We start from the raw sequence: 27,897 nt of genomic DNA on the forward strand, positions 1-27,897 counted from the left end.
GAAAGTATAAAAGTCATTTCACTTTAATACAAAATCATGTAAAGAAAGTCATGTTAGTAAAATCAAATGTTCACTAAATCTCTGTGAAATCATCACTGGAATGTCAATACCATTTTTTCCTGCATTCTCTCCTCCCCTCTCCCTTTGGGCTCATGAATTTCGCTGGTAAAGACCCAGGTCATCTGTGAGACCAGACAAGCAGAACGCACATCTGCGTACTGGAGGCCCCTCCGGGTGGCTGATGTGAAGCAGGAAATGGGCCTTGTTTTGCTTTCCTTCTGTTTTCTTGATTCCTTTGTGCCGCTTCCCCGGCTCTGGCCAGGCCTTTAGGGGTGTCCAGTTCTGTGGCCCAGGAAAAAATGATAATGAGAGAGCCTCACCTCCTTCCTCCTTGGTGGCTTTCAGGGGAGACAAATGAGCAAGTACAGTGAGTACACGTGGCACTGAGAGATGAGTTTGGAAGTCGTGGCGCATTGCCTTCCTGAGTCCGAGAACCACTGTCTCGGTCGTGGCTTTCGATCTATATCTGCTTCCCTGAACGGAAAGAGAACCTGGATATAGAGAGAGGAGGGTCAGAGGGCACAGACAGAACAAAGCAAGGGGTGCAGAACCCTGCAGAATCCGTGAGAGGTTCTTGCAGGCCATTGACTCGAACATTTGCTCAGGGCTCAGTGGGGGCAGGCACTGTTCAGGGGCTTTCCATCTATCAGCTCATTTTACACTCAAAACACCTCGATGAGGGAAGTGCCCTTGATGTCCCTATTTTATAGATTAGCAGCCTGAGGTCCTGCAAGGTTCAGTAACAGGCCCAAGGTCACACAGGAAGTTGTAGAACCAGGAGTTGGACCCGGAGCTACCTACGCACTGTGCTATGTGGAAAAATGGTGTTCGAACGTTTTTGTTTTTTAATTTCAGGAGGTTTTATTGTGGAGGAAGCATCCGTGTTACCTACAATTATAAACCGGATCTTTGCAATGAATAAAGATTGGCATGTAAATTCTTAGATAAAACCTAGGTATGCCCTAAGACATGAATACCAAACGTTCAGTGTTTTCCCCCTCATATGCAAAGTTTTGAAAAGGAAGAAAGCTATCTGGGGTTGATCACAACATTCGATCTCACTGCTAGTTGCAGCCAGGAGAAAGACCCAGAGTTGGCTGCTGGGGTAGAAAGCCAGTGACCCGGAATATGGGCTGGTGCTTCTTGTCAAAGACAACCCACCGCCCCAGCACTGTTAGCAGCTCTGCTCGCAGTGGGTGGGGCGGGCCCTGCACTGGTGTTTGGACACGGGCCTTAGGGCTCAGCCATCCTCCCCTGAACCTGTACATACCGCCCCCCCCACCCGCCAGCTCCCTGTCTCAGGAATTGACATCATCCCCCGCCTCGTCATTCATGCCAGGAACCCGGGAGTTTTCTCAGCTCCTCCCCCCCATCTGCTATATTTTAGTCATCATGCCCCAAATATGTTCCTAATCCCAACACTCCTCATCTCCTCCACTCCCCCCCCCCAGTCCAAGTCACCATGATGAGCACAACAGCCTTCCCACCACCCCCTACAATCCACTCACACGGCAGCCAGAACGACCGTGTCACTATATAGAACTAAGTCATTCCTCAGCTTACACCCCTCCGTGGCTTCCCACCGCCTCAGGATAAAGGCCAAAGTCCTTCTTAGCATGACCTACTTCTTCAGAAAGCCATTCATTCATTCATTCATTCATTCATTCATTCGATTAGCTTAATGAGCTTGTCTGACCATGAAATTGTGGCCCCATGCTCATTAGACACATGACCTTAGGCTGTCTCATGCACAGAACAAACATTTATTTTTGCCATATCAGACTCAAACTCTAAGGGGCCCGAAGAACTCTCCTCCGAGAGGCACAAAGACACCAGGAGTTTACATCTCCTGCTCAGCCAATAGAAGTGCTAACAAATCTCTTCAGAGGTGACAGCCGGTGTGGCTTGGAGATGCTCTTTCCTTCATCTCCTTAACTCAGGAGAACCTTCCTTAGGAAAGAAACACTTCCCCAGGCCCTGCTTTGAGTCGGTCCCCCCACACCTTCTCCACAAAGCAGCCAGGGTGAGTTTTTCCACGTAAATACTAGTCATGTCACTCTCCAGCTTAAAACCCTCCAATGTCTTCCCAAAGTGCTCACCGTGAACCTCAAGGTCCTCACTGGGAACCCCTGCCCCCTGCCCTGACTGACCTCGGGCCTCACTCCATTCTCCGTGCTTCTCTCCCGCCTCAGGCCTTTATACCTGCTGTTCCCTCTGCCAGAAATGCTCTTCCCTCATGTCTTTATGGTCTTTCAGGACCCAGCCTGAATGTCACCTCCTTATAGAAGAAGCCTTCCAGGACTCCCCAAATCTGAAGTCGCCTCCCCGTCAACTTTGCTCTCAGCAGCCTATTTAATGGATATCTGAAATGGTCCTGTCAATACACTTCCTTACCGGCTCACTCTGACTCCCCTGCTGGAACGGAAGCAGCATGAAGGCAGGGGCTCTGTCTTGTCCACTGCATCCCCAGGACCTAAAACAACGCCTGGCACATGGCAGGCCCCCAGTAAACATGTGTTGAAGGGATGAATTATTTTGGTTTCAGGTGATCTTGTCTGACAAAGCAGTTTTCATGCAGGCATTCCAGAAAGTCTGGTAATACTTAACTAAACTATGTATGTGCATACTCTGTGGGCTGCTTGCCCCTCAGATTCATCTCATCCCTTCTCTGCTCCAGGAGGCCAATCTCTGTGCATGGCAGCAACAACCTTCTTCCCCTGTTGTCCAGCTTCAGGCTGCGCTCAGCCAATGGGAAGCCCCGGCAGGAGCTGGGAAGGTGGGGAGGGGGGCGTATTGATGCCCTGGTGGCCTCCCCACCAGGCCTGGTCTTACTGGCTGCTGTGTCCCTCTGCTGACCCCCCCTCATAGCTCCCTCAGCCCAGCTGCCATGCTGGGGTGCTTCTCTATCCCTGGCACCTTTCAAAGTGTGATCCGAGGGTTCTCCACATCAGAGTTGCCTGGGGAATTCATCAGAAATACAGATTTCTAGGCTTCATCCTAGACTTGACTTCTGAGAATCTGATTTTAAACAAGTACCCCACATTCTATGGTTTGAGCCCCAGCACCGAAGAAATGAGGGATTAACGAGGGAGCATAAACACTATGGGAGTATTCAAAGGAAATCATGTTATGTGTCCCAACGATGGGAGACACAGGGTCCTCTAAAGTTGGAAGTAAGAGGGGCTCAGTCCCTCAGTCAGTTAAGCATCTGCCTTTAGCTCGGGTCATGATTCCAGGGCCCTGGGATCGAGCCCCGCTTTGGGCTCCCCGCTCAGCAGGTAGTTTGCTTCTCCCTCTGCCCTTCTCCCTGCTTGTGCTCTTTCTCTCTCTCTCTCTCAAATAAATAAAATCTTAAAAAAAAAAAGTTGAAGATAAGAGAGATAATGAATCAGCCACCCCTGCCCTTCCACACATGACCCCAAGATCAAGAGTCACATGTTCCTCCAACTGAGCCAGCCAGGTACCCCATGAATCCCCCTTAAACTCTAATAATTATTGTTGTTTTTCTTGTTGTAGTAGTAGTATTCTATCATAGGAGAGAGTAGTGTAGAATCTGGACCTCCTTGGGTTCAAATCCTGACTTTACTATTTACTATCTGGGCGACCTCAGGCAAATTACTTTGCCTCTCAGTATCCACCTGTAGAATGGAGTTGATGGCAGCTCCTACCTCACAGGGTCATCGTGAAGAGTCAATGAATTAATATATGTCAAGTGCTTAGACTACTGCCTAACAGATCTCCTGACTGCCCAGCCCCGAATTTTCCTATCAGCTGTTAGCCGCACCAACCAGGACGTCCCCACCCTGGGTAGCTGGCCAGCCTCCTCGGGCCTCCACTCCTTCCTTCAGCAATGATTTAGTGGCAATAGGCAGCAAGTGACTTACAGCTTCCTTATGATTGTCTTCTCCTCCTTGTTACTGCTGGCCTTGCTGGTCCTGGCAACAAGGGTGTCTTTTTCTCTTCTTCCTCCTGGGCCTTCTCTTGGTGGAATCAGACCACTGATGAAAGGGGGACAAATAAATGGGTTGTTTTATCGCAGACCTTCTGTCTGTGCAGCTCTGAAAGTGAAGGGTCTTAATAATAATTATTATTACATTAGTAATATTATCATTGAAAGCTAGAGTCAGAGAGATTCTGCTTCTAATAAGGAGAATCTTCCCCCCACCTTTCCAATGTTGATACCTCTTCTTTCTTTCTCTTGTCTAACTGCATTGGCTTGTACTTCAAGCTTCTCCACTTTCTAGGAATAGGACCACATATCAATTCTCCAACTTAAGCCTTAATTTTCTAATCAGTAAAAGGAGGATAGTAAGAGGGATGCCCGGGTGGCTCAGTCAGTGAAGCGGCTGCCTTCAGCTCAGGTCATGATCCTAGGGTCCTGTGATCAAGCCCCATGTCAGGCTCCCAGCTCGGCGGGGAGCCTGTGTCTCCCTCTGCCTGCTGCTCCCCGTGCTTGTGCTCTCTCTGACAAATACATAAATAAAATCTTTAAAAAACAATGAGGACAAGAGGAGTAGCTGCCTCCCAGGATTGAGTGACCGAGACAATACATAGCACCTGACACTATGGCAGTGAACAAAACAGACAAAATTATCTTCCATCATGTAATTTATGTTTTTCCATTGGGGAAAGAAGCAGTAAATAAACAAATAAATTGGGGGCGCCTGGGTGGCTCAGTAGGTGAAGCGTCTGCCTTCGGCTCAGGTCATGATCTCGGGGTCCTGAGATCAAGCCCCACCTTGGGCTCCCTGCTGAGTGAGGAGCTTGCTTCTGCCTCTCCCTCTGCCCCTCCCCACCACTTATGCTCTCTAGCTCGCTCTCTCTCCAATAGGTAAATAAAATCTTAAAAAAAAATAAATTAAGTAAAATAAAAGATACAGTAAGTCAGATGGTGATAAGAGTTAAATTGATATTGATTGGTAAGATATTGAAGTTAGTTGACTTAAAGAGGACCAGAGTATTTCCCTGGACTTGATGTACAGAAGCTGGAAGAAAGCTGTTCTCTCTCATGTGTTCAGCTGGGATTGCCAGCAGCCATGTTTCCTAAGATTCCTAGGAGGTGTGTCTACAACACAAGACAATGAGGCCGACAAAGAGAAGCAAGGAGGAAAGAAAGAGGCACCAAGTCTCTGGCTCCTCCAAGCCTGAGGCCTTAACTGCAATTTTTTCTTTATTTCTGAAAGCAGTCCCAAGATCCTTCCCAGCTATGTGGGTTAATAAATTCCCTTTTGTACTTAAGCTAGTTTAAATTGGATTTCTGTCACTTGCAACCAAAAGTAGTCTGACCACAATGCAATGTTTCAATGTATGAAATGCTTCATACATTGCTTGTTATCTCCACTTAGGTATTTTGCTGTGGCACCTGCTGGTTAATTTATACCTATGGTGTTTTCCCCTTCCTGCAGATTGGATTGTGTCCCCCAGAATTCATATGTTGAAGCCCTAAGCCCCAGTGTAATGGTATTTAGAGATGGGGCCTTTGGGAGACAATTAAGTTTAGATGAGGTCAAGAAGGTGGGGCTCCCATGGTTGGATTAGAGCCCTTGGAAGAGGAAACGTCTGAGGGCTTCCTCTCTCTACCGTGTGAAGAAGCCAGGAAGAGTTAGAACTAACCACGCTGGCACCCTGATCTTGGACTTCTAGCCTCCAGAATTGTGAGAAAAAAATGTCTATTGTTTGAATCACCCATTCTATGGTATTTTGTTTTGGCGGCCCGGCAGACTAACACACCTCTTGACACATGAGTGCAAGAGAGTGGGATTCATCCTTCTCTCTCCTTTGCAAGGAATGAGCTCTTATTATTTAATATTATCATTTACATATTTGTTATAGTATTAATACATCATTAATTTACTATTGATAACCCCCTTTTCCATGATCTATTGTTACATAACACCCTAAACCATAATGATTTAAAACAATGAAGATTTATGATTTCTCACGATGGCTCCATTTCTTATGGCTGGCTTGGCGGGTCACCTGGGGGCTGGGCCAGCTGGGGCTGTCAGCTGGGGCACCTCTGTTCTTTGTGTGACTTCTCCATGGTACTCCCTTGAGCTTCCTCACAGGACTGTGGACTCAAGCATTCCTCAAGGACAAAAAATTCCACGAAGAGAAGAACAGAAGCTGCAACAGGCCTCCCCTAACCTCAGAAGCCAAACAGCATCGGTTCCACCATGCTCCATCAGTCAAGCAAGTCACTGGGCTGCCCAGACTCAAGGAGAAGGAAAACAGACTCTACCTCTTGAGGGGTGGAAAAGACTCAGTGCAGAAGGCATGCAGGATGGGAGAAATCCATCTTTGGAAGCAGCCTACCACATCTGCCTCAATGAAAAACAATCAGATTTTATTGGACCTCAAAACTGAGGCAGTTGCTAGGAGAATACCTCAGCTGACATGCTGGTTTCTCTAGAATACAGGACCCAAGTGCGTAAACAGAATCCTGCCATCAATTGGCCTGTACCAGATGGGAAGTCTGGTACCTGCTGCTCTCTGGGAATTCAAAGCTGGAAATAAAGCGTGTCGCTCTATTCGCTAACAAGCTGCTTAAGCCCCAGCAGTTCAGCCGTTCCTGTTTTTAACTACCTGTGTCTGAAGTACTTATTAAATGAGAGGAAGACAGGTCCTTCCATTAACATGGTTCCATCCTCAGCAGAAGGAAGACAATTAAATTCCTGTTGGCAGAACTCAGCCCTTTTGGATTTGGCTTGCTAGAACATTTTTACTGTACTGTGGCTCCTTTAATGATTCTACATTGAATGAATTTATTTTTTTAAAAGATTTTATTTATTTATTTATTTGAGAGACAGAGACAGAGAGAGAACATGAGTTGGGGGAAGGGGCAGAGGGAGAGGGAGAAGCAGACTCCCTGCTGAGCAGGGAGCCTGACCTGGGGCTCAATCCCAGGATCTGGGGCTCAATCCCAGGATCCCAGGATCATGACCTGAGCTAAAGGCAGATGCTTGACCGACTGAGCCCTCCAGGTGCCCCTGAGTCAGCGTATTTCTTACTTCTAAACTTTCAGAGTCCAAATGTGGCAGGATAACTAAAAGCACAGGCTCTGCTATCAGGTTGCCTGAGGTCACGTCTCACCATTGTCACCACCAGCTAAGGGACTTCAAGCAGGTACCTGACCTGCGTGAACCTTAGAACACCCTGGAGATAACATTACCTTAGCTCACCTTGCTGCGAGCACTACCTGAAATGATGCCTGGCATACACTTAGCAGAGTGCCTGGCGTGTAGTACGCGTTGATAAATAAAAGCCGGCACTGCATTTTTATGCTCTTGGGCTTTCTTTCTGTCTCTAAGGGAATCTGCTTTGTTTAACTCAACGGTTTCCCATAATTATTCGACCACAGAGCCCCCTTTTCAAGAAGCACTTACATGAAAGAAAACATTTTGGGAAACAGGAGGCAGATGTATACAGCAAAGTCCAAACCCGACAGGCCAACAGCTTACTTCCTCTCTTGCTTGTCCTACAACCTTTTGCCTACACGTTATTGTGATTATTTTTAATTAATTATAAGATTTTATTTATTCATTTGAGAGACAGAGACAAAGAGAGCACAAGCAGGGGGAGAGGCAGAGGGAGAAGGAGAAGCAGACTCCCCACTGAGCAGGGAGCCTGATATGGGGCTCGATCCCAGGACCTCGGGATCATGAACTGAGCTGAAGGTAGACCCTTAACCTATCAAGCCACCCAGGCACCCCATGATTTTTTTTTTTTTTTTAGGATTTTATTTTTCAGTTATCTCTACCCCCAACATGGGGCTTGAACTCATGACCCTGAGATCAAGAGTTGCACGCTCCACTGACTAAGCCAGACAGGTGCCCCTATTGTGATCTTTTTCAGCTTTTAATTTTTTTTTTTTAAGATTTTATTTATTTATTCGACAGAGATAGAGACAGCCAGCGAGAGAGGGAACACAAGCAGGGGGAGTGGGAGAGGAAGAAGCAGGCTCATAGCGGAGGAGCCTGATGTGGGGCTCGATCCCACAACGCCGGCATCACGCCCTGAGCCGAAGGCAGACGCTCAACCGCTGTGCCACCCAGGCGCCCCTCAGCTTTTAATTTTTATATAATTTCAAATTTACAGAAATATTGTAAGATTGGTATGAGGAATTCCCATATACTTGTTACCCAGAGTCCCCCCCCCAAATTGTTTCTCTGTGTATCTATCTACCTACCTACTTGCCTATCCATCTATCCCTCCTTCCACCCACCCACCTACCCAACCAACCATGCATCTATCTTCTTTCTGAACCACCTGAGTAAGCAGGAGACTTCTCATCCCCTTATTCCTAAATACTTCAGTATATTTGCAAATAATCAAATAGTTCTGTCAATATTTTATTTTCAAGATTTATTTATTTATTTGCGAGAGAGAGAAAGAGAGAGAGAGAAAGTGAGCGTGCCAAGTGAGCAGGAGGAGGAGCGGGGTGGGGGGAGGCGAGAGAGAAAATCCTGAAGCTGAATCCCTGCTGAGCGCGAAGCCCCACACTGGGGCTCAATTCCAGGACTCTGAGATCAGACCTGGGCCGAAACCAAGAGTCGAATGCCTAACCAACTACACCACCCAGGCACCCCATTTTTTTTAAGTAGGTTCCACACCCAATGTGGGGCTTAAACTCATGACCCTGAGATCAAGACTTGCATGCTCTATCGACTGAGCCAGCCAGGTGCCCCTTGCATTTGATCTTTTAAAACCCTGGGTGGCTCAGTCGGTAGAGCTTCTGACTCATGATCTCAGGGTCATGAGTTCAAGCCCCACATTGGGCATGGAACCTCCTTAAAAAAATAAGTAAACAAAAAATAAAAACAAATAAATAAAACAGTAAATCAGATCTTGTCATTTGATTAAAACTTTCCAATGAGTTCTCATTACACTTACAACAAAATTAGAGCCCCTTCCTGGGGCTCACAAGGCATACCTCTCATCCTCTACCTGGGTTCCAACTTCCACCATGTTGGATCTCTTAAATCGGCCACAGTGGTTCCCACCTCAGGGTCTTAGCACTTCTTGCTCCACATTTGCCCTTCCAGTCTTTACATGGTTGGCTGCTTCTTGTCATTCATCTCAGAGGGTCTTCGCTGACTGGCCCGTGTAAAACAGGCCCTCCCCCACCCCCCAGCGCTTTGCTGTCATATGTTACCTTGTTTTGTTTTGTTTAGAGAGGGAGAGAGAGGAAGAGGAGGGGGCAGAGGGAGAGGGAGAAAGAATCTCAAGCAAGCATCACACCCAGCAAGGAGCCCGACGTGGGGCTCGCTTCCACAACCCTGAGATGATGATCTGAGCCAAAATCAGGAGTCGGATGCCCAACCGACTGCGCCACCCAGGTGCCCTTATTCTTCAGAGCACTTACCACTATTATCCTGCATGTTCATCTCAGACTTCCTTGTCAATTGCCTGTCTTCCCCCCACACTAGCATGGGCTTTCTCTGTTTTGTTCACTGCTATACCCCGGTGCCAGGAATAGTGCCTGACATCGAGTAGGTCTCCAATAAACTGGCTGAGCGAACATGGAACGGATACATAGCCTGTCAAGGAACGGCAGGCGGGGTGTGGCTCTGCGGTGCCGGAGCGCCCAGGGCAGCAGAGCCCCACCTCTTATAGCACTGCAGCTCCTCCTGCACCACCAGCAGCTGGGACTTGAGCTTGTTGCGCTCCTGGAGCACGTCCCTCAGCTCCTGGAGAGTGAAGCGTGGTCGGTTGGGATCTGTCAGGTCAACCACCATTTTGTCCGGTCCCAGGTTTACCTGCAAGAAAAGATGTTGGTCACTTATCCGGTTTCCCTCGTGAGGATGGACAGTCCACCCCAGAAAGGCAAATTCTGCTTTGTTACTCCCGGGAGCCCTGTCAGATGAGACACTGCCCGCTGGAAGTGCTTGGTGAAGGGCAAAGCAGAAGTTCTAAGTACCATTCTCCAAGGAAAGAACGAGGGCTCCCTGGGGAACGGCTGATTCCAGGGCTGGAACGGGGAAATCACAGGATGAACATGGAAACTTTCCTGGTGTAAGGGATAGAGACATATAAAAATGACAGTCTGAAGGAGCTCTCACTGGCCAGACTGAGAACAATTTGAGTACCAAAATGAATAGTAACACAATAACCCTTCCAATAAAAAGAGAATTCAGGAGTTTATACTTAAAATGTAAAAATTTAAATTAGTTAATCAGTGCGGATGTGATGGTTAATTTTATATGTCTACTTGACTGGGCAAGGATTGCCCAGATAACTGGTTAAACATTATTTCGGGGTGTTTCTGGAAGACATTAGCATTTGGACTTATGCCCTGAGGAAAGCAGATGGCCCTCCCTGATGGCTGGGCGGGCACCATCCAACCCACTGAGGCCTGAATGGAACAAAAGGTGGAGAGAGGACAAATTCTGAGCTCCGTCTGTTGTTGTGGGACATCCTCCCTCTCCTTCCCTCAGCCTTTGCCACTCCTGGTTCTTAGGCTTTTCATTCCAGACCAGGACTTACACGATCAACCCCCTCCCGCCCTCCCCAGTTCACAGGACTTCCTGGTTCTCCAGACTGAAGCCTGTAAGACTTCTCGGCCTCCATACCTGCATTAGCCAATGCCTCAAATAACTATTCTCATTATATCGACGGCTATATCCCCTATTGGTTCTGTTTCTCTGGAGAACTCTGACTAAAACAGGGAAGGAAGAGGGGAATCTGTACTTTATAGCAGAAGGCCAATTAATGAGTGTAGAAGATGAGAGAGTGGAACAATCATCCTTTTGGGGCGCCTGGCCGGCTCAGTCGGTACAGCATGAGATTCTTGATCTTGGGGCTGTGAGTTCAAGCCTCATGCTGGATGTAGAGATTACTTAAAAATAAAATCTTTTTTTTTTTAAAGATTTTATTTATTTAATTGACAGAGAGACAGCCAGGGAGAGAGAGGGAACACAAGCAGGGGGAGTGGGAGAGGAAGAAGCAGGCTCATAGCAGAGGAGCCTGACGTGGGGCTCGATCCCAGAACGCCGGGATCATGCCCTGAGCTGAAGGCAAACGCTTAACGACTGTGCCACCCAGGCGCCCCTAAAAATAAAATCTTTACCAGAAAAAAAAATCATATATTTTTAACCAACTTTGTAATAATTGATTCAGGGAAGACTAATGAATGGATCTAAAACTTTTGGGTGAAAGCTTGTTGGGGAACAGAATATGTTCCACAGTTTTAAAGTATTTTCCCACAAGTGCTTACGAATTTCAAAGGGGAATAAAGGCCCCTACGCAGTGCAGAAATCTTGCAGACACCACATTCACCAAGTGATACAAGCTGACGTCAGCATAATGACAAACTGAGTCAAGTGCCTCCAGACACAATGCACTATGACACAGCATCCCTTCAGCCGTATTCCTGCTACACATGTTATCACCTGAATCCACCCCGACACCTCAGAACAAACCCAAATTGAAGGACATTCTACAAAACTACTGATACATAATCTTCAAAAATGTCAAGGTCATGAAAGACAAGGAAAGCTGAGGAACTGTTCCAGATTAAAGGCGACTGAAGAGATGTGTCGACCAAAGGTACTGTGTAACCCCAGACTGGGTCCTGCTCCAGAGAAAAGATGCTGTAAAGGACATTATTGTGAATTTTTAATAGGGGTAGTATATTAGGTCTTTGTGTTCTATCACCTTTTCCCTCTGAATTCGATCATTTACTTGTGGCTACACAATAGTATGTCTCGTGAGATACTCACTGAAGTACTGAGGATAAAGGACCCATCTTCTACTAATCCTGCAACTAACATAATGTCTGCTCAAATAGTTGAGGGAAACTAGGAGTGAATACGTAATACACATACATGTTGTTTTTGTATATGCATATATACATACAGGCATATGTGTTTTGTGCGTGTATATAAATACTTTGGTGTATATCTTCTAAGACATACTACACACTACACACACACACACAAAACTGAAGACAACAGCTGAATCCCGGTGAAAGGTATACAGGTGTTCATTGTGCTTTTCTTGCAACTCTTCCATAGGTTCGCAAAGTTTTCAAACTAAAATTTGAATTTGAACATTCTACACCGGAATGTTCTGTAGGTGACGGAGAGAACAAGGCATAGCATAAAGAGGTGACAGTAATAGTGAGCGCGTTCCTCCTATGGGACTGACGAGGATCGGTGTGTTTAACACTCCCCATGTTGTAGCGGCCGCGGGGAAGCAGGCGCCGGCGCCGATTGCTGGAGGAGTGGGTCCCCTTGGCCTCTGGCATTACATAGCATCCAAATTTCAGATGCTCCTTCCCTTTGATCCAGTGCGTCCATTTCTTCTAGATACTCTCCCTCAGGAGCCAAATGGCATTTGTTAGGATTTTTCAATGTGGCATGTGCTAAGAGCAAATGATTGGAACATAAACATCTCTTGATAGGAGACTGGTTACAGCAGAGAATCTTAACCTTTTTTGTGCCACGGACCCTTCTGGCAGCCAGGTAAAGCCCACACGGTCCTTCTCCAAACAATGTGTTAAAATGTATAAAATGAAAGGCACACAATTATAAGGAGACCAACTAAGGTGACATACACTCATCAAAATCTTCTAAAAACAAATTTATAATTAATATACCTGCTTCTTTATTAAATACGGTGAGCTAGACCAGGTCCAGTGAAATACTGAACCAAAACAAAACTTTGAGATGTGAACTACGCTGTAATGAGACATGAAAATATCTATGCTTTCCATTGGTGACTGTCACAGGTATTGCTAATATTACTATAGCTTGTTGTCTACATTCACAATTGAAGAAAGTGACACAGTTCAGGTGGAAGTTAATGAAAATGAAAATATAATTTTTTCCCATGCAAAAGGACATAGACCTCTCGGATTAGAATCAATAATCCCCTTGGGCATCCAAGAACTTCAAGTGAAGAACCCTCAGCTGGACAACTGATAACACCATACAATGGAAGTTTTCCTCATTAAAAGATGAGGAAGCTCTTTATATCCTGATTAAATTTAACTTTCATGCTATGTTAAGTGAAAATACACAAAAGGCAGAACTGGGTATATGCTGTAATACTATTTGTGTAAAAAAATGGAAAAATATTTTCATATCTGCCTCTGTTTGTATAAAGTATCTCTGGAAGGATACACAAAAAACTGATCATTTAAAATTTCTCCAGGGAGAGGAAGTGGGTGGCTGGGGGTGGAGAGAAGGGGACAGGTAGATTTTTCAAGGCAAATGCTTTTGCACCTTTTGAATTTGGAACTTAAATTTTTTGAAAAAGAGGGGCACCTGGGTGCCTCAGTTGGTTGGGCGTCTGCCTTCGGCTCCGGTCATGATCCCAGGGTCCTGGGATGGAGGCCTGCACTGGGCTCCCTGCTCAGTGGGGAGTCTGCTTCTCTCTCTGCCTGTGCTTCTACCTCCCTCTGCCTCCCTCTGCCCCTCCCCCATTCATGCTCTCTCCCTCTCTCTCTCTCAAATAAATAAAAAATCTTTTAAAAAATAATTTTTTTTTTAAAAGTAAGGAAAGGGGGGCGCCTGGGTGGCACAGTGGTTAAGCGTCTGCCTTCGGCTCAGGGCGTGATCCCGGCGTTCTGGGATCGAGCCCCACATCGGGCTCCTCTGCTGGGAGCCTGCTTCTCCCTCTCCCACTCCCCCTGCTTGTGTTCCCTCTCTCGCTGGCTGTCTCTCTCTTTGTCAAATAAATAAAATCTTTAAAAAAAATAAATAAATAAAAGTAAGGAAAGGGGCACCTAAGTGGCTCAGTCAGTTGGGCGTCCAACTCTTGGTTTCGGTTCGGGTCATGATCTCAGGGTCGTGAGATGGAGCCCTGGATGGGCTCTGTGCTCGGCATGGAGTCTGCTTGGGATTCTCCTTCTCCTTCTGCCCCTCCACCCACTCATGCTCACTCTCTAAATAAATAAATAAATAAATAAATAAATAAATAAATAAATAAATAAATAAAATCTTGAAAAAGAAAGGAAACAAATACCTCACACCCATTAGAGTGGCTACTGTAAACAAACAGAACAGAACAAATGTTGGTAAGGAGGTGGGAAAGTTGGAATTCTTGGGTACTGCTGATGGGGATGTAAAATGGTGCAGTCACTATGGAAAACCATATGGCAGAGCCTTAAAAAAATTAAAAATAGAATTATCCTATGATCTACCAATTCACTTCTAATTATATACCCTAAAGCATTGAAAGCAGGGACTTGAGAAGATATGGATACATTTATGTTTTGTTTTTTTAAGATTTTATTTATATATTTCAGACAGAGAGAGAGAGAGTGCACAAGTGGGGGGGGGGAGGGCAGAGAGAGAAGCAGGCTCCCTGCTCAGCAGGGAGCCTGATGCGGGGCTAGATCCTAGGACGCTGGGATCATGACCTGAGCCGAAGGCAGATGCTTAACTGACTGAGCCACCCAGGCGTCTCCATGTTTGTTGGTTTGTTTTAAGATTTATTTATTTATTTATTGAGAGAGAGAGAGAAAGAGAGCGTGTGCGTGCAAGCAGGTGGAGGGGCAAAGGGAGAGAGAGAGACAGACAGACAGAATCCCCAAGCAGACTCCCCACTGAGTGGGGATCCCTACGTGGGCCTTAATGCCAGGACCCGGGATCATGACCTGAGTCAAGAGCTGGATACTCAACTGACTTGAGCCACCCAGGAACCGCATTATAACTTCATGTTCATAGCATCATCCACACTGGCCAAATGGTGGAAGCAACCCAGGTGTCCATCAACGGGTGAACGGATAACCAAAATGTGATCTAGCCACACAACGGAATATGATTCAGCCTCTAAAAGGAAAGAAATTCTGATACAAGCCACAACATGAATGAACCCTAAAGACATTAAGTGAAATAAGCCAGTGACAAAAGGACAAATACTATACAATTCTACTTATATGAAGTGCCTGGAATAGGCAAGTTCATAGAGATAGAACGTAGATAGGGAGAGGGGAAGTAGGGAGCTAGTGTTTACTGGGGACAGAGTTTCAGTTTTGCAAGATGAAAAGAATTCGGGCAGGAATGGTGGGTGACGGTTGCACAACAATGTGAAGGTACTTAATGACACTTAAGTGTGCATGTAAAAATGTTTAGGGTGGTAAATTTCATGTGTACTTTACCACAATTAAAAATAATTTAAAAAATTTTAAAAACCGGAAAAAAATAATAAGGTGTATTTTTATGAACTCCCTAGTGGCGCTAAGCAAATTCATTCTCTATGCCCTTTTCCCCACCCCTGTTCTTAAGACTGCAGTTTGGGAGGAAAATGCTGTCTCATTTGCTGGCTGATAAAGCCGGCCGCTGTGCCCCACACAGGAAATCACCCGGGCCCGTGCAGAGCACACTATTCTCGGTCTGCGATGGGGCTCCCTCCATATCTCGTTCCTGGGGTTGGAGGTGGCAGAGATGAGCTCAGAACGTGAGCCGAGCTATCCTGAGCAAGTCACTTAACTTCTCCTGAGTCTCAAAAGCCAGGCTATGAATCACGATACTCAACTATCTCATATGATGGACACTGAAGTAGAACCGTATCTACAAGTACAGTTGTCACTGGGACGAACGAGTAGCTGAAATAAGTGTACCACGGAAGTGACCAGAAACCTTCACTCTTTTTTCCCTGCAAATGTCAGCGACCCTGTTCCTCTTGTCCTTTCTTGGCACGCTTCTCAGTTTGTGATCTTTCCTTCAGTTCTGGAGGTGTGGGTGTCTTACTCTCCCACTAGACGGGAGCTCTGAGGGCAGCGTCCTCGTCTAATTTACCTCTGTGGCCCCAGGGTCCAGCACGGTGCCATCACTCATCAAACATCATTCCAACAAATAAGGTCAAATGTGGTATATTCCGTGTGCGGTGGTTAAGACTGGCATCTCTGAGTTCAAATCTTGCCTTCACCTCTTACTTGCAGTAAGTCCTTTGGCAAATTACGTAACTGTTCTATGCCTTCATTTCTGTAAAATGGATATACTAACACTAAGAGGATTAAATGAGGTAGTCCACTTAGAGCAGCTTTTTTTTTTAAGTGTGGCTAGAGATCCATTAGTAATTCATATTGATTTAATCAATTGCAACAAGAATTTAAAAACTCATGAAAATAGAATAGGCAAGTAAAGGGATTCCTGGGTAGCTCAGTTGATGAAGCGTCTGCCTTTGGCTCGGGTCATGATCCCAGGGTCCTGGGATCAAGTCCCACATCGGGCTCCTTACTCAGAGGGAAGCCTGCTTCTCCCTCTGCCTGCCGCCCCCCAACTTGTGTGCTCACATTCTCTCTCTGACAAATAAATACAACCTTAAAAAAAAGAATAAGCAAGTATGACTGTGCATCATATTTAATAAGGGTGAGTTAAGATAAATTGTTTCTTAAAACTTTTGTTTCATCAATATTGAAAAGTGATAAAATGGGTAATTTTGTAAAATGGAGATATAACATACATACACTAATCTTGAGTTTATAGCTTGATGATTTTTTTAAAAAGATCTCTTCACCTCCTTGCGCTTTTTAAAAAAAATTAATTAATTTATTTGTCAGAGAGAGAGAGAGGGAGAGCACAAGCAGGGGGAGCAGCAGGCAGAAGGAGAAGCAGGCTCTCCACTGAGCAAGGAGTCCCAGGACTCCGGGCTCATGACTTGAGCAGAAAGCAGACGCTTAACCGACTGAGCCACCCAGGCATCCCAAGCTTGATGATTTAAAAAAAAAAAAATTATTTAAGTAATCTCTACCTCCTGAGTGGGGCTCGAACTCATGACCCTCCCCCCAGATCAAGAGTCACACGTTCCTCTGACTGAGCCAGCCTGGCACCCCTACCTTGATGTTTTTTGTTTTAAAGATTTTATTTATTTGAGAGAGAGAGAGAGCGAGCAGGGGGAGGAGCAGAGGAAGAGGGAGAAGGAAAGGGAGAGAATCTCCAACAGATGCCCCTCTGAGAGCAGAGCTGGACCAGGGGCTGGATCCCACGACCCTCAGATCATGACCTGAGCCAAAACCAAGAGCCCGATGTTTAAGGGACTGAGCCACACAGGCGCCCCTTGATGATTTTTAACATAGGTATACGCGCATGTAATCACATCCGGATGAGCTCCCTATGAACTCCCCCCGCCCTGGGGTTACCATCAATCTGTCTTCTATAAATACAAATTAGTTTGCCTGTTCTTGAATTTCCCATAAATATACAGTGGGCTCTTCTGTGCCTGGTTCCTGTCCCTTAGTGTGACGTCTGTGAGAGTCAGGCACAGTTGTGTGTATCAGTGCTCTGCTCTTTTTCACTGCTGTGTAGTATGCCACTGTGGATTACACCACAATTTTAAAATCCATTCTTCTGGTGCTTGTTTCAGCTTGGCACAATTCTCAATAAAGGTGCTCAGAACATTCTTTTAGGAGTCTTTTGGTAGTCACAGTACTGATTTCCCTCATTTAAAATGTATTACTTTTTCTAGGTCAAGATTCTCAAAATGCGATGGCTCTTGTCACAAATGCAGGTTCTCAGGTCCCCACCCCAGATCTGCTGAATCAGAAACTCTGGGGCCAGGGCCCAGCAATCTGTGCTTTCACGGACACATCGGGTGGTTTCGCTGCACGCTAAAGCTTGAGAGCCACTGCGCTAGGTCAGGTCAAAAAGGCTCGAGCCCCTGATTCAGAACAAACTGAGCACAGGGCCCAGCACCTAGTAAGTGCTCGATAAATCTAACTAGGAGGATGCTTCTAATCTGAGGAACTGGGTAGGCGCTGTGGTTGTTTTCAGGGGCTCGGACGTTCCAGGGAGGAGAGCGGCCTCGGGGCCACTGGGCGCTCTCCCCCTACGTAGCCCAGGCTGCTCCCGAAGGGCCCAGCCCCCAGCACTCACCTCCCGGCCGGCCACCGAGCCCTCTTTCCGCAGCCCCTCCACCTCCTTCCTGAGGTTGTCCCTCTCCATCCTCAGCTCCTCCACCGTCAGGTTGCCCTCATTCACCAGCGTCTCCAGCATCTCCAGGACGCGGACGATCTTGAACTGCAGCTGTGTCACCCGGGGGTCGCTGCCCAGGGCCATCAGCTCGCGGCCCATCACGTAGGAGATGTCATACACGTCCTCGGCTGTCAGCTGGAAGGGGCTCTTGCCCAAAGCCCCCTCGGGCCCAGCCTCGTCCCCTTCCTCCTCTTCTTCCTCCTCCTCTCCTTCCTCCTTCTCTCGCAAAGGGGGCTCCTCCATGGCCACCCAGGCCCGTGCAGCCACAGAAGCTGCTTTCTCAGAATCTCCAAACTACCAACTTCCTCCCGGCGCAGAAAACTTTCCGCCGGGTTGAGACCCTGCGGGCCCGGAGCGGGGGGGGGGGGGGGATGGCCCAGGAGCGGCCAATCAGCGCAGCCGAGGGGTGGGCCCGGGGCAGAAAGGCCGCGCTCCAGGGCTTCCAGGCCCGGACGCGGGGTGCACCGGCCCCGCTGAGGACCGTGCAGGAAGGCGGCCCCCAGGATGTGGTTGGGGCACGAGAAGACAACAGAAAGGGAGGACAGCTGAGAAGAGGAACGGAGAGGTTAAGGGGTGACCGCGATTGCTCCGGGCTGGGAGGCGTTGCAAACCGGGTGGGGGAGGGGCGGCCGCCTGAGCCCCGCCCCTGGTGACAGCCGCCAACGCGGCCGGGTTTCCATGGAGACGGAGGCGGAGTTTCCACCACAGGTCTGGGGAAGAGGGTGAAAAGTACACAACTTTTTCCTTCCTATGCTCAAGCTTTTCAGCCATAGAATTTGCATTCTACGTGTAGGAAGATCCGGGTCTCTGGGCGGGGGGGGGGGGGGTATTTCAGAAGCTTGCGGCAAAACAGAGGACAGCTATTGGTGTCTGCGCGTGGGAGTCAAGAGACCTGGGTTGCACAAAACTCCCGGGCCCATTGTCGCCGGGACGGCGGCATCTGAATCTTAATGGAGAATCCCTGCTGTGCCCTTTGCGGATTTCTGGGCTCCTCCCCTTACTCAGCATAGCTGCCTTGGCAAGTTACCTAACCCTCAGTTTCCTGCTCAGTGAATAAAGCACCTACGTGGTAATGTTGCTGCAAGAACATATTAAGATGAGGTCACGAGATGATGCGTGTGACAGAAGTACTTAGGAAGTACTAAAAAAAAATGTTAGCTGGTATTCGTCATTCTGTCCTCCAACAAACGTTAAACTTGTGTGGGACACACGTGGCACGTGGGTTGGGTTGGAAGGAGTAATAAACAAGACAAAAATCATTCTCTGCTTTGAAAATTAGGAAGTATTCTACGGATAGGGTATTAGTAAGAATATTAACAGTGTGGATTGCAAAACGAGTTATTTTAGGTTTGATTAGAAATTTGTAATAGTCATAGGCAGAAAACTTAGCAATGGAGCTTGTCCTTTTTTCCCAGGAATATATCGCTAGCTTTCTTTGTGGTAGATGTACCTGATGTTCTCGACACCGAGGTTCTAGCAGCCCAATGTTGAGTGGCCAAGGATAAAACAAGCAAAAAACAAAGCAAGCAAACAAAATAGACACTATTTTCAGAGGGTACAATGTTCTAATGATCAAAGCCAGGCTTCTGGGCAAGGGCTCAGTAATCCATAAATCACAGATGTGACTACACCCAGTGATTAAAGGAGATAAAATGTTAGGGTTGCCATAAATAAAATACGGTATATCCACACAGTGGAATATTATTCTACCATAAAAAGGAACGAAGGAATAGAGTGCCCAGAAATAAACCCTTGCAAATATGGTCAAATAATTTTCAACAAGGGTGCCAAGACCATTCTTTGGGGAAAGGGCAGTCTTTTCAACAAATGTTGTTAGAAAAATTGGATACCCACATGCAAAAGTATGAAGGTGGACCCTTGCCTTACACCATATATAAAAATTAACTCAAAATAGATCTAAAACATAAAGCTATACAACTCTTAGAAGAAAACATAGGGAGAAAGCTTTATGTCACTGGATTTAGCAATGATTTCTTCAAAAGCACAGGCAACAAAAGAAAAAAACAGAAAAACGGGACTACATCAACATTTAAAACTTGTGCATCCAAGACCACAATTAACAGAGTGAAAAGGCAGCCTACAGAATGAGTGAATATATTTGCAAGTCATATCTGATAAGGGGTTAATATTCAGAACGAATATATATATATATTCGGAGAGGTATATACGTATCTCCTACAATGCAATGATAAAAAAAAACCTAAATAACCTAATTAAAAAAATAGGCAAAGTAAAAATAGACAAAAAATCCTTAGCGAGATATTAGTAAACAGAATTTAGCACTACATAAAAATTATATATCATGACCAAGTAGGGTTTATTCCAGGGATGCAAGGCTGGTTCAGAAAAGACAATCTATGTAATCCATCATATTAACAGGCTAAAGATAACACACACACACACACACACACACACACACACACACACACACACACAGCTATCAGAGCTAATAAACAGCTCAAGGTTGCAGGATATAAGATCAACATACAAAAACAAATTGTGGGGTGCCTGGGTGGCTCAGTTGGTTAAGAGGCTGCCTTCGGCTCAGGTTGTGATCTCGGGGTCTTGGGATCGGGTCCCATCAAGCCCCGCATGGGGCTCCCTGATCAGCGGGGAGTCTGCTTCTCCCTCTGCCCCTCCTCTCGTTCGTGCTTTCTCTTTCTCTCTCAAATAAATAAAATATTAAAAAAAAAAGATGTTATTTATTTATTTGACAGAGAGAAAGACAGCCAGCGAGAGGGGGAACACATGCAGGGGGAGTGGGAGAGGAAGAAGCAGGCCCCCAGCAGAGGAGCCCGATGCGGGGCTCGATCCCAGGACCCTGGGATCACACCCTGAGCCGAAGGCAGACGCTTAACGACTGAGCCACCCAGGCGCTCCTCAGATAAATAAAATCTTTAAAAAAAAACCCACTAATTGCATTTATATGCCTTTGCAAGAAATAATCTGAAAATGAAATTAAGAAATTAATTCAACTTACAATGACATCAAAAAGTATAAAATACTTAGAAATAAATTTAACAAAAGAAGAACAAGACTTGCACACTGAAAACTACAAAATATCACTGAGAGGAATTAAGATGTAAATAAATGGAAAGACATCATAAATTGTAGTAGTATGGTTAAGATGGCAATATTCTCCATCCTACATTTCCAGTTGATCTACAGATCAGCACAATCCCTTTCAAAATCTGTGCACAAAACAGTTAACATGGCAGGCCCAGGAATGCTATCATTTGAAAATCCTGCTTCCAAGGTTGGCCCTTGGCTAGGATCTGGGAATTTGTGTTTGGGGAGGGTTCCACCACCCCAACTGATAAGAGTAGCTCAGTGTGCCTTAATTGTTTATGCAAACAACATAGTTTGCCGGCTTTCCTCCTAGGAGTATGGAATTTTGGTATGCACTAGGCAGAAGGTGCCTGCATAACAAGCCCCCTTAAAAACCTTTGGCACACCTTCTAATGAGCTTCTCTCAGAGACAACATTTCACAGACGTCATAACTCATTACTGGGAAGTTATGCTAAGTCAAGCCAGTCACAAAAGACCTCCTATTGTTTGATTCCATTTATATGAGATGTCCGGAATAGGCAAATCCACAGAGACAGCATCCACCACATGCCAAGTCTGAAGTGTTGTAGTCAACTGGGCTGTGGAGTTAAGCAGACTTTGACCTGAACCTCACAATTGCTATTTGCTGGTATGTAAGTTTGATCAAGTTCCCTAATCTCTCCGAATCCCCATTTCCTCAGTGTAAACTGGGAAAAATAAAAGTATTCCCCAAGAATGGTGCGAAGGTTAGATGAGATAATGCATGAGAAGTGCCTCGTCCAGGGTCTAGCACATCTTAAGCATCAATGGATGTTGTCTATTATTGGCTATTATAATAAAGTGTTAATAACTTTAACTCTTAGATCCCTCATAGAATTCAACAATCTGTTGGTAGCTAATCATGACCCTTCTCTCTCCATTGAGAAATTATGAAAACAATTAAGAGTTACAACAGAGGTTCTTAAAGGGACCACCAGCATTGGGATCACCTGGAAACTTTCCAGCAATGCAAATTCTTTTTTTTTTTTTTTTAAAGATTTTTATTTATTTATTCGACAGAGATAGAGACAGCCAGCGAGAGAGGGAACACAAGCAGGGGGAGTGGGAGAGGAAGAAGCAGGCTCATAGCGGAAGAGCCTGATGTGGGGCTCAATCCCAGAACGCCGGGATCACGCCCTGAGCCGAAGGCAGAAGCTTAACCGCTGTGCCACCCAGGCGCCCCTAGCAATGCAAATTCTTGACCCACTGAATCAGAGACTTTGGGAGTGGGCCCCAGCAATCTGTGTTTCCACAGCCCTCCAGGGTTCTTTTTTTTTCTTCAAGATTTTATTTATTTATTTGAAAGAAAGAGAGAGCACAAGCAGGGGGAGGGGCAGAGGGCGAGGAAGAAGCAGACACCCCACTGATTAGGGAGTCCTTGGGGCTCCATCCCAAGACCCCGAGATCATGACCTGAGCTGAAGGCAGATGCTTAACCGACTGAGCCACCCAGGTGCCCTGCCCTCCAGGTAATTCCAATGCACGATCAAGTTTAAAAAACAATAAGTGATAGCATAGTGTTCAAAGGGGTAGGTTCTAGACCAGATCACAAGTGTTCAAATTGTGATTGACTCTGTCACTTGCAAGCTGTGTGATGTTAGGCAAGTAAATTGTGCCTTTACTCTGGGGCTCAGTTTTCCCATCTGTAAACCAGGGATAATGATAAAATCTAGTTTATGAGATTGTTGTGAAGTGCTTTAGAACAGTGTCTTGCACATAGTAAGTGCTCAAGAGATGTTGGCTAATATTGTTATTATTATTTTAAAAGATTGTATTTATTTATTTATTTGTTTGTTTGTTTATTTAGCGAAAGCGGGAGGAGGGGCAGAGGGAGAGGGAGAAAGAGAATCTCCAGCAGACTCCATGCTGAGCACGGAGCCCAACCTGGGGCTCCATCTCATAACCCCGAGATCATGACCTGAGCTAAAATCAGGAGTCGGACGCTCAACTGACTGAGCCACCCAGGTGCCCCTATGTGGGCTATTATTATTATTATAAGCTACTTTTATCACCTAAATATGAAATATAAGAAATTTCCCAAGTTCGTATTATTATTGGGGAATGAGATATGGAAAGCTGCATTAGCAACGTAGAATATGTTTATAACAAAACTTTTTAAAGTCACAAGATATATCATAATACAAAGTTTTAAAAAGAATTTCAAAAACACTCTTCCTCTGAGATTTAAGACCATGTATGCACCCCTCCACCCCCACCTTTGAGTAGAAACCAAAGTGACTGCGAAAGGTCATAACGTTATGCCTTATGGTTAAACAAAGGAAAAAGCGATGTGGGAAACAAAAGTAGTGGGTGGGCCACGCTTAATAAAAAAGCAGCTATAAATGTTTGCAAGCTTATGTCCACCAATAGGAAAGTTCCATTAGCAGCCCCTGGCTGGCTCAGTTGGAAAAGCATGGAACTCTTGATCTCAGGGTCATGAGTTCAGACCGCACGTTGGGTATAGAGGTTAAGTTAATAAAACTTAAAAAAAAAAAAAGGGAAAGTTCCATTAGCAAATATCTGTGGTCCTATTGATGTAGTTTTGGTACGTAGGTGAGTTCCAGAGCCGAGGGCCAAGAAAGAATTCTTGAGATGTCTTTGGTGCAAAAAGGTGATTTTATTAAGGCATGGGGACAGGACCCGTGAGCAGAAAGAGCTGCTGCCCCAATATTGTGAGGAGCAATGGATTATATACTCTGGAGTTAGAGGAGGTAAGGAAAAGGGAGGTTTTCAAGAGAATTTTTGTATGCTAAAGAGGACACCTATAAGATATTGGAAGTCTTGCCATTGTCAAGTTAAGGTTGTTCTTCCCCTCTAGTAAAGCGTAACATTAAGACAGTTGGGAGTTTCCTTCTGGAAATTAGGTTATTGATAAGAATGCTTTTCTTCTTGTAAATCACAAAGACATTTTGTAAATTGAGGGAGACTCATGTCTTGCAGGACTGTCATCTCTATTAGTCAACCATTTGTTTTTCCTTCCCTTAGATTTAGGGCGGCCAGGAGTGCCTGAGAAATGTCACACATGTCCCACCTGGGAGTGGGGGTCGGGGGGAGGTAGCCGGTGTCAGCTTGTGCTTTGTCCTCAGCTTGCCTTCTGTTCCTCCATCACTATTTTGATACATCAAGCAGAGTAAGTCTTACACTCCTTCTGAATACCTGTGACACCACTTACTTCCCGAGTGGTACACTCAGCATGGCTTTCTTCGTGTTCTCCACATTATTTTCTGGTCTTCTTACCCTTAAATCATGTACCGTAACAGCAAGGATTTTAGAGATTTTCCAGTTTGGCTTCAATGCCTGCAACCCTGGCTCAGTGACTTAATCTCAAGGAATTGAAGGTCTTTAGAAAGCAGTCTGGTTGCAGGAAGGGTGGTACCCAGGTCACTAGTTTTGAATCTGTTTGCATAAAAGCATACTTTTTTCGTTTTGTTTTGTTTGTAAACTTAGGCGACATGCTTATTCACGGTGAAGAGTGGGTGAAGAAGTAGTAAAGGAAATTTTGGTGGAAGGGAATACAATCCTCCACCCCACCCTCCAGGCCAGCTCTTACACCCTGGAATGTAAAACTACACTCCTCAAAGAGTTGTTGAGACAATGAAGTGAGCCTAGCCCAGTGCCAGGCAAGTTTGCTGTAAGATTCTATTAGTGTGCAACTTCTACAGAAATCTCAAGTACGGTGGTCCGTGCTGCCCTCCAGGTCTTCTGCTTGGTTTGTAAAGTAGTCTGTTATTAATTTTTAATTACAATCGACCCTTGAACAACATGGGGGTTCGGGACACCAATCCCCTGCATAGTCAGAAATCCACGTATAACTTTGGACTCCCCCAGAACTTAACTACTAAGAGCCTACTGTTGACCGGAAGCCTCACTAATAATATAAACAGTCAATTAACACATATTTTGTATGTTGTATGTACTATATACTGAATCCTTACAATAAAGTAAGCTAGAGAAAATAAAGTGTGATTAAGAAGATCATAAGGACAATACATTTACAGGACTGTCCTGTACTAATCGAAACAAATCCAGGTGGACCAACAGAGTTTAAACCCATGTTATTCCAGAGCTGGCTGTCTCTAGACCTGGCCATCAGGGAGATGTCTTTCAGATGACCCTTCAAGAGGCCAAGAAGCAAATAAAAAGATACTCAACATCACTAATTACAGAAGTGCAAATCAAACCACAAGGAGGTAACACCCTGCATAGCCATTGGGATGGCTATTATTAAAACAAAAACAACAACAAAACCCAGAAAATAACAAGTGTTGGAGAGGATGCGGAGAATTGGAGCCCTCCTGCTTTGCTGGTGGAAATGTAAAATGGTGCAGCTGATGTGGAACACAGTATGGCAGCTCCTCAAAAAATTAAAAATAGAATAACCATATGATCCAGCAATTCCACTTTTGGGTATATATGCAAAAGAATTGAAAGCAGGATCTGGAAGAGATATTTGTACACCCATGTTCATAGCAGTATCATTGCCTTTTAGCCAAAAGATGGAAGCAACTCAAATGTTCCATCAGCAGATGAATGGATAAGCAAAAATCGGTCTACCCATACAGTGGAATGACTTTCTGACAATTGCTACAACATGCATGAACTTGAGAACATGAGGCTAAGCCAACCGCAAAAGACAAATGCTCTATGATTCCACTCATAGAGGTGCCTGGCATAGTCAAACTCATAGAAACAGAAAGCAAGACTTAGTGGTTACCAGGGGTAGGGGATTGGGAGGTTTCATGTAATGGAGACAGAGTTTCAGTTTTGCAAGATAAAAAAGTTCCGGTGGTTGGTTGTACAACAATATGAACATACTTCACAGCACAGAACTGTACACTTAGAAATTAGATGGTAATTAGAATTTAAATGGTAAATTTTATGTTTTGTTTGTTTGACCACAATTAACAACAACAACAAAAAAGGACAGAACTTGCTGGCCAGGGGGAGGGTTGCTGTTTGCGGCCAGCCTCCAACTGCGGCTCCTTTGGGTTCTGCACAGCATTCACGCCGGGACACTTCCCATGGGCTCTCTGCCGATGACTGAGCACGGTGGGGAGACTAGGACCATGACATTTATGTCCAACATGAGACAACTCGAATGGGCAATCTGCTCTGGGACAACCCACCCCAGGGGTCAAGTTTATGCTGCAGTCTGAGGCTCTTGCTTCCTGTTTCTTTCCTTTCCTTTCTTAGACACCAAACCTGCATCCTGGTCTGAAGGCTTTCTCTGCCCAGCGCTGCTTCCTCCTTCTCTGTGACTCGCAGCTGTATCTCCACTAACCGTCTTTGTGCTCCTAACTTGGTCTGAACCACTGTTAACAGGACGACCCAACTAACACAAGAAACACATGAATATATGCTCATTGTGAAAAAATTTTAAATGTTACTGGGGTAGATATACTTAAAAGTGAGAGGTCCACAATTCCACTGTTGTTCCCAGAAACAACTAATGCCTACACCTGCGTTAACCTAGTAGCCACTAGTGAGTAGCAAGTGGTTGAAATGTGGCCAGTCCTGATTGAGATGAGTTATCATTGTTTTTCTTTCAAGATTTAATTATTTATTTGACAGAGAGAGAGAGAGTGAGAGAGCACACAAGCAGGGGGAGTGGCAGACAGAGCGAGAGGGAGAAGCAGGCTCTCCACTAAGCAGGGAGCCTGACTCGGGGCTCCATCCCAGGACCTTAGGATCATGACCTGAAGCAAAGGCAGACACCCAACCGACTGAGCCCCCCAGGCACTCGGAGATGAGTTATAATTGTTAAGTACACACTGAATTCCAAAATGAGAATATAAGCCATCTCTCTGATGATATTTCTAATGATTACATGATTACATGTTAAAACGATGTTTTGGATGTATTGGGTTGAATAAATATTATTAAAATTAGCTTCACTCACTGGTTTCTTTTCACTTTTTAAATGCGGCTACTACAAAATTTAAGATGACATATGTGGCTGAGTCTATGCAACAACACTGTTCTACACCAGTGCAGTCTGACAGAACTTTCTACAGTGATGGAAATTTCTGTATCTACACTGTTGAATATGTGAGCCACTAGCTACCATATCTGTTGAGCACTTGAAATGTGGCTGATCCAATTGGGACACTGAGTTTATAAATTGTAATTAATTAAGTCAGGGGCAACTAGGTGCCTCAGTCGGTTAAGCATCTGACTCTTGATTTCGGCTCAGGTCGTGCTCAGGATTCTGATCTCAGGGTCCTGAGATTGAGCCCGGCATCGAGCCCTGTGTCAGGCTTCGCCCTGACTGAGGAGCCAGCTAAAGATTCTGTCTCTCCCTCTGCCCCTTCCCCCCTCTTGACCCTCTCTCACTCTCTCTCAAAAAAAAATTTTTTTTAAGTTAATTAATTAAGTTGAACTTTATACAGCCAGGGGCAAGTGGCTAGAGGCTACCATACTGGCAGTAACAGTGCCTCCTGGACATTCATGTATGTACGTACTCTCACACACATATTTACATTTGATTGAGGTAAAAATACGTTATACCTTGTATGTTAACATGCACAGATCTTAGATGTACATGTTTTTAAAAAATTTTATTTAGGGTGCCTGGGTAGCGCAGTTGTTAAGCGTCTGCCTTCGGCTCAGGGTGTGATCCCAGCATTCTGGGATCGAGCCTCACATCAGGCTCCTCCGCTGTGAGCCTGCTTCTTCCTCTCCCACTCCCCCTGCTTGTGTTCCCTCTCTCGCTGGCTGTCTCTCTGTCATATAAATAAATAAAATCTTTTTTAAAAATTTTATTTAAATTCAATTTAATTAACATATACTGTATTATTGGTTCCAGAGG

At 45.4% G+C, this 27,897-nt stretch overlaps 1 protein-coding gene across 4 annotated transcripts; it reads right to left on the reverse strand.

Moving 5' to 3' along the window:
* RILPL2 (Rab interacting lysosomal protein like 2) lies at window positions 1–27,686 on the reverse strand. Of its 4 annotated transcripts, none has more exons than XM_087857424.1 (5): window positions 17,883–20,679; window positions 9,980–10,069; window positions 9,667–9,818; window positions 3,945–4,058; window positions 1–551 (listed from the first exon to the last, which is right to left on the reverse strand). In XM_087857424.1, the coding sequence occupies exons 1-5, from the start codon at window positions 18,222–18,224 to the stop codon at window positions 521–523; spliced, it is 729 nt and encodes a 242-aa protein (XP_087713550.1). In that variant the 5' UTR covers window positions 18,225–20,679; the 3' UTR covers window positions 1–520. The 4 variants fall into 4 exon arrangements, with proteins under 4 accessions (XP_087713550.1, XP_045634580.1, XP_087713549.1 ...); XM_087857423.1 differs by lacking the exon at window positions 1–551 and adding an exon at window positions 558–2,545 and having other exon boundaries at window positions 17,883–27,686; XM_045778624.2 differs by lacking the exon at window positions 9,980–10,069 and having other exon boundaries at window positions 17,883–20,666.
* Window positions 27,687–27,897: the final 211 nt, after the last annotated feature.

Source organism: Ursus americanus, chromosome 30 (assembly GCF_024610735.1).
Source record: "Ursus americanus isolate L20-20 chromosome 30, mUrsAme1.1.p, whole genome shotgun sequence".
In the NCBI taxonomy this organism is placed as follows: Eukaryota; Metazoa; Chordata; class Mammalia; order Carnivora; family Ursidae; genus Ursus; species Ursus americanus.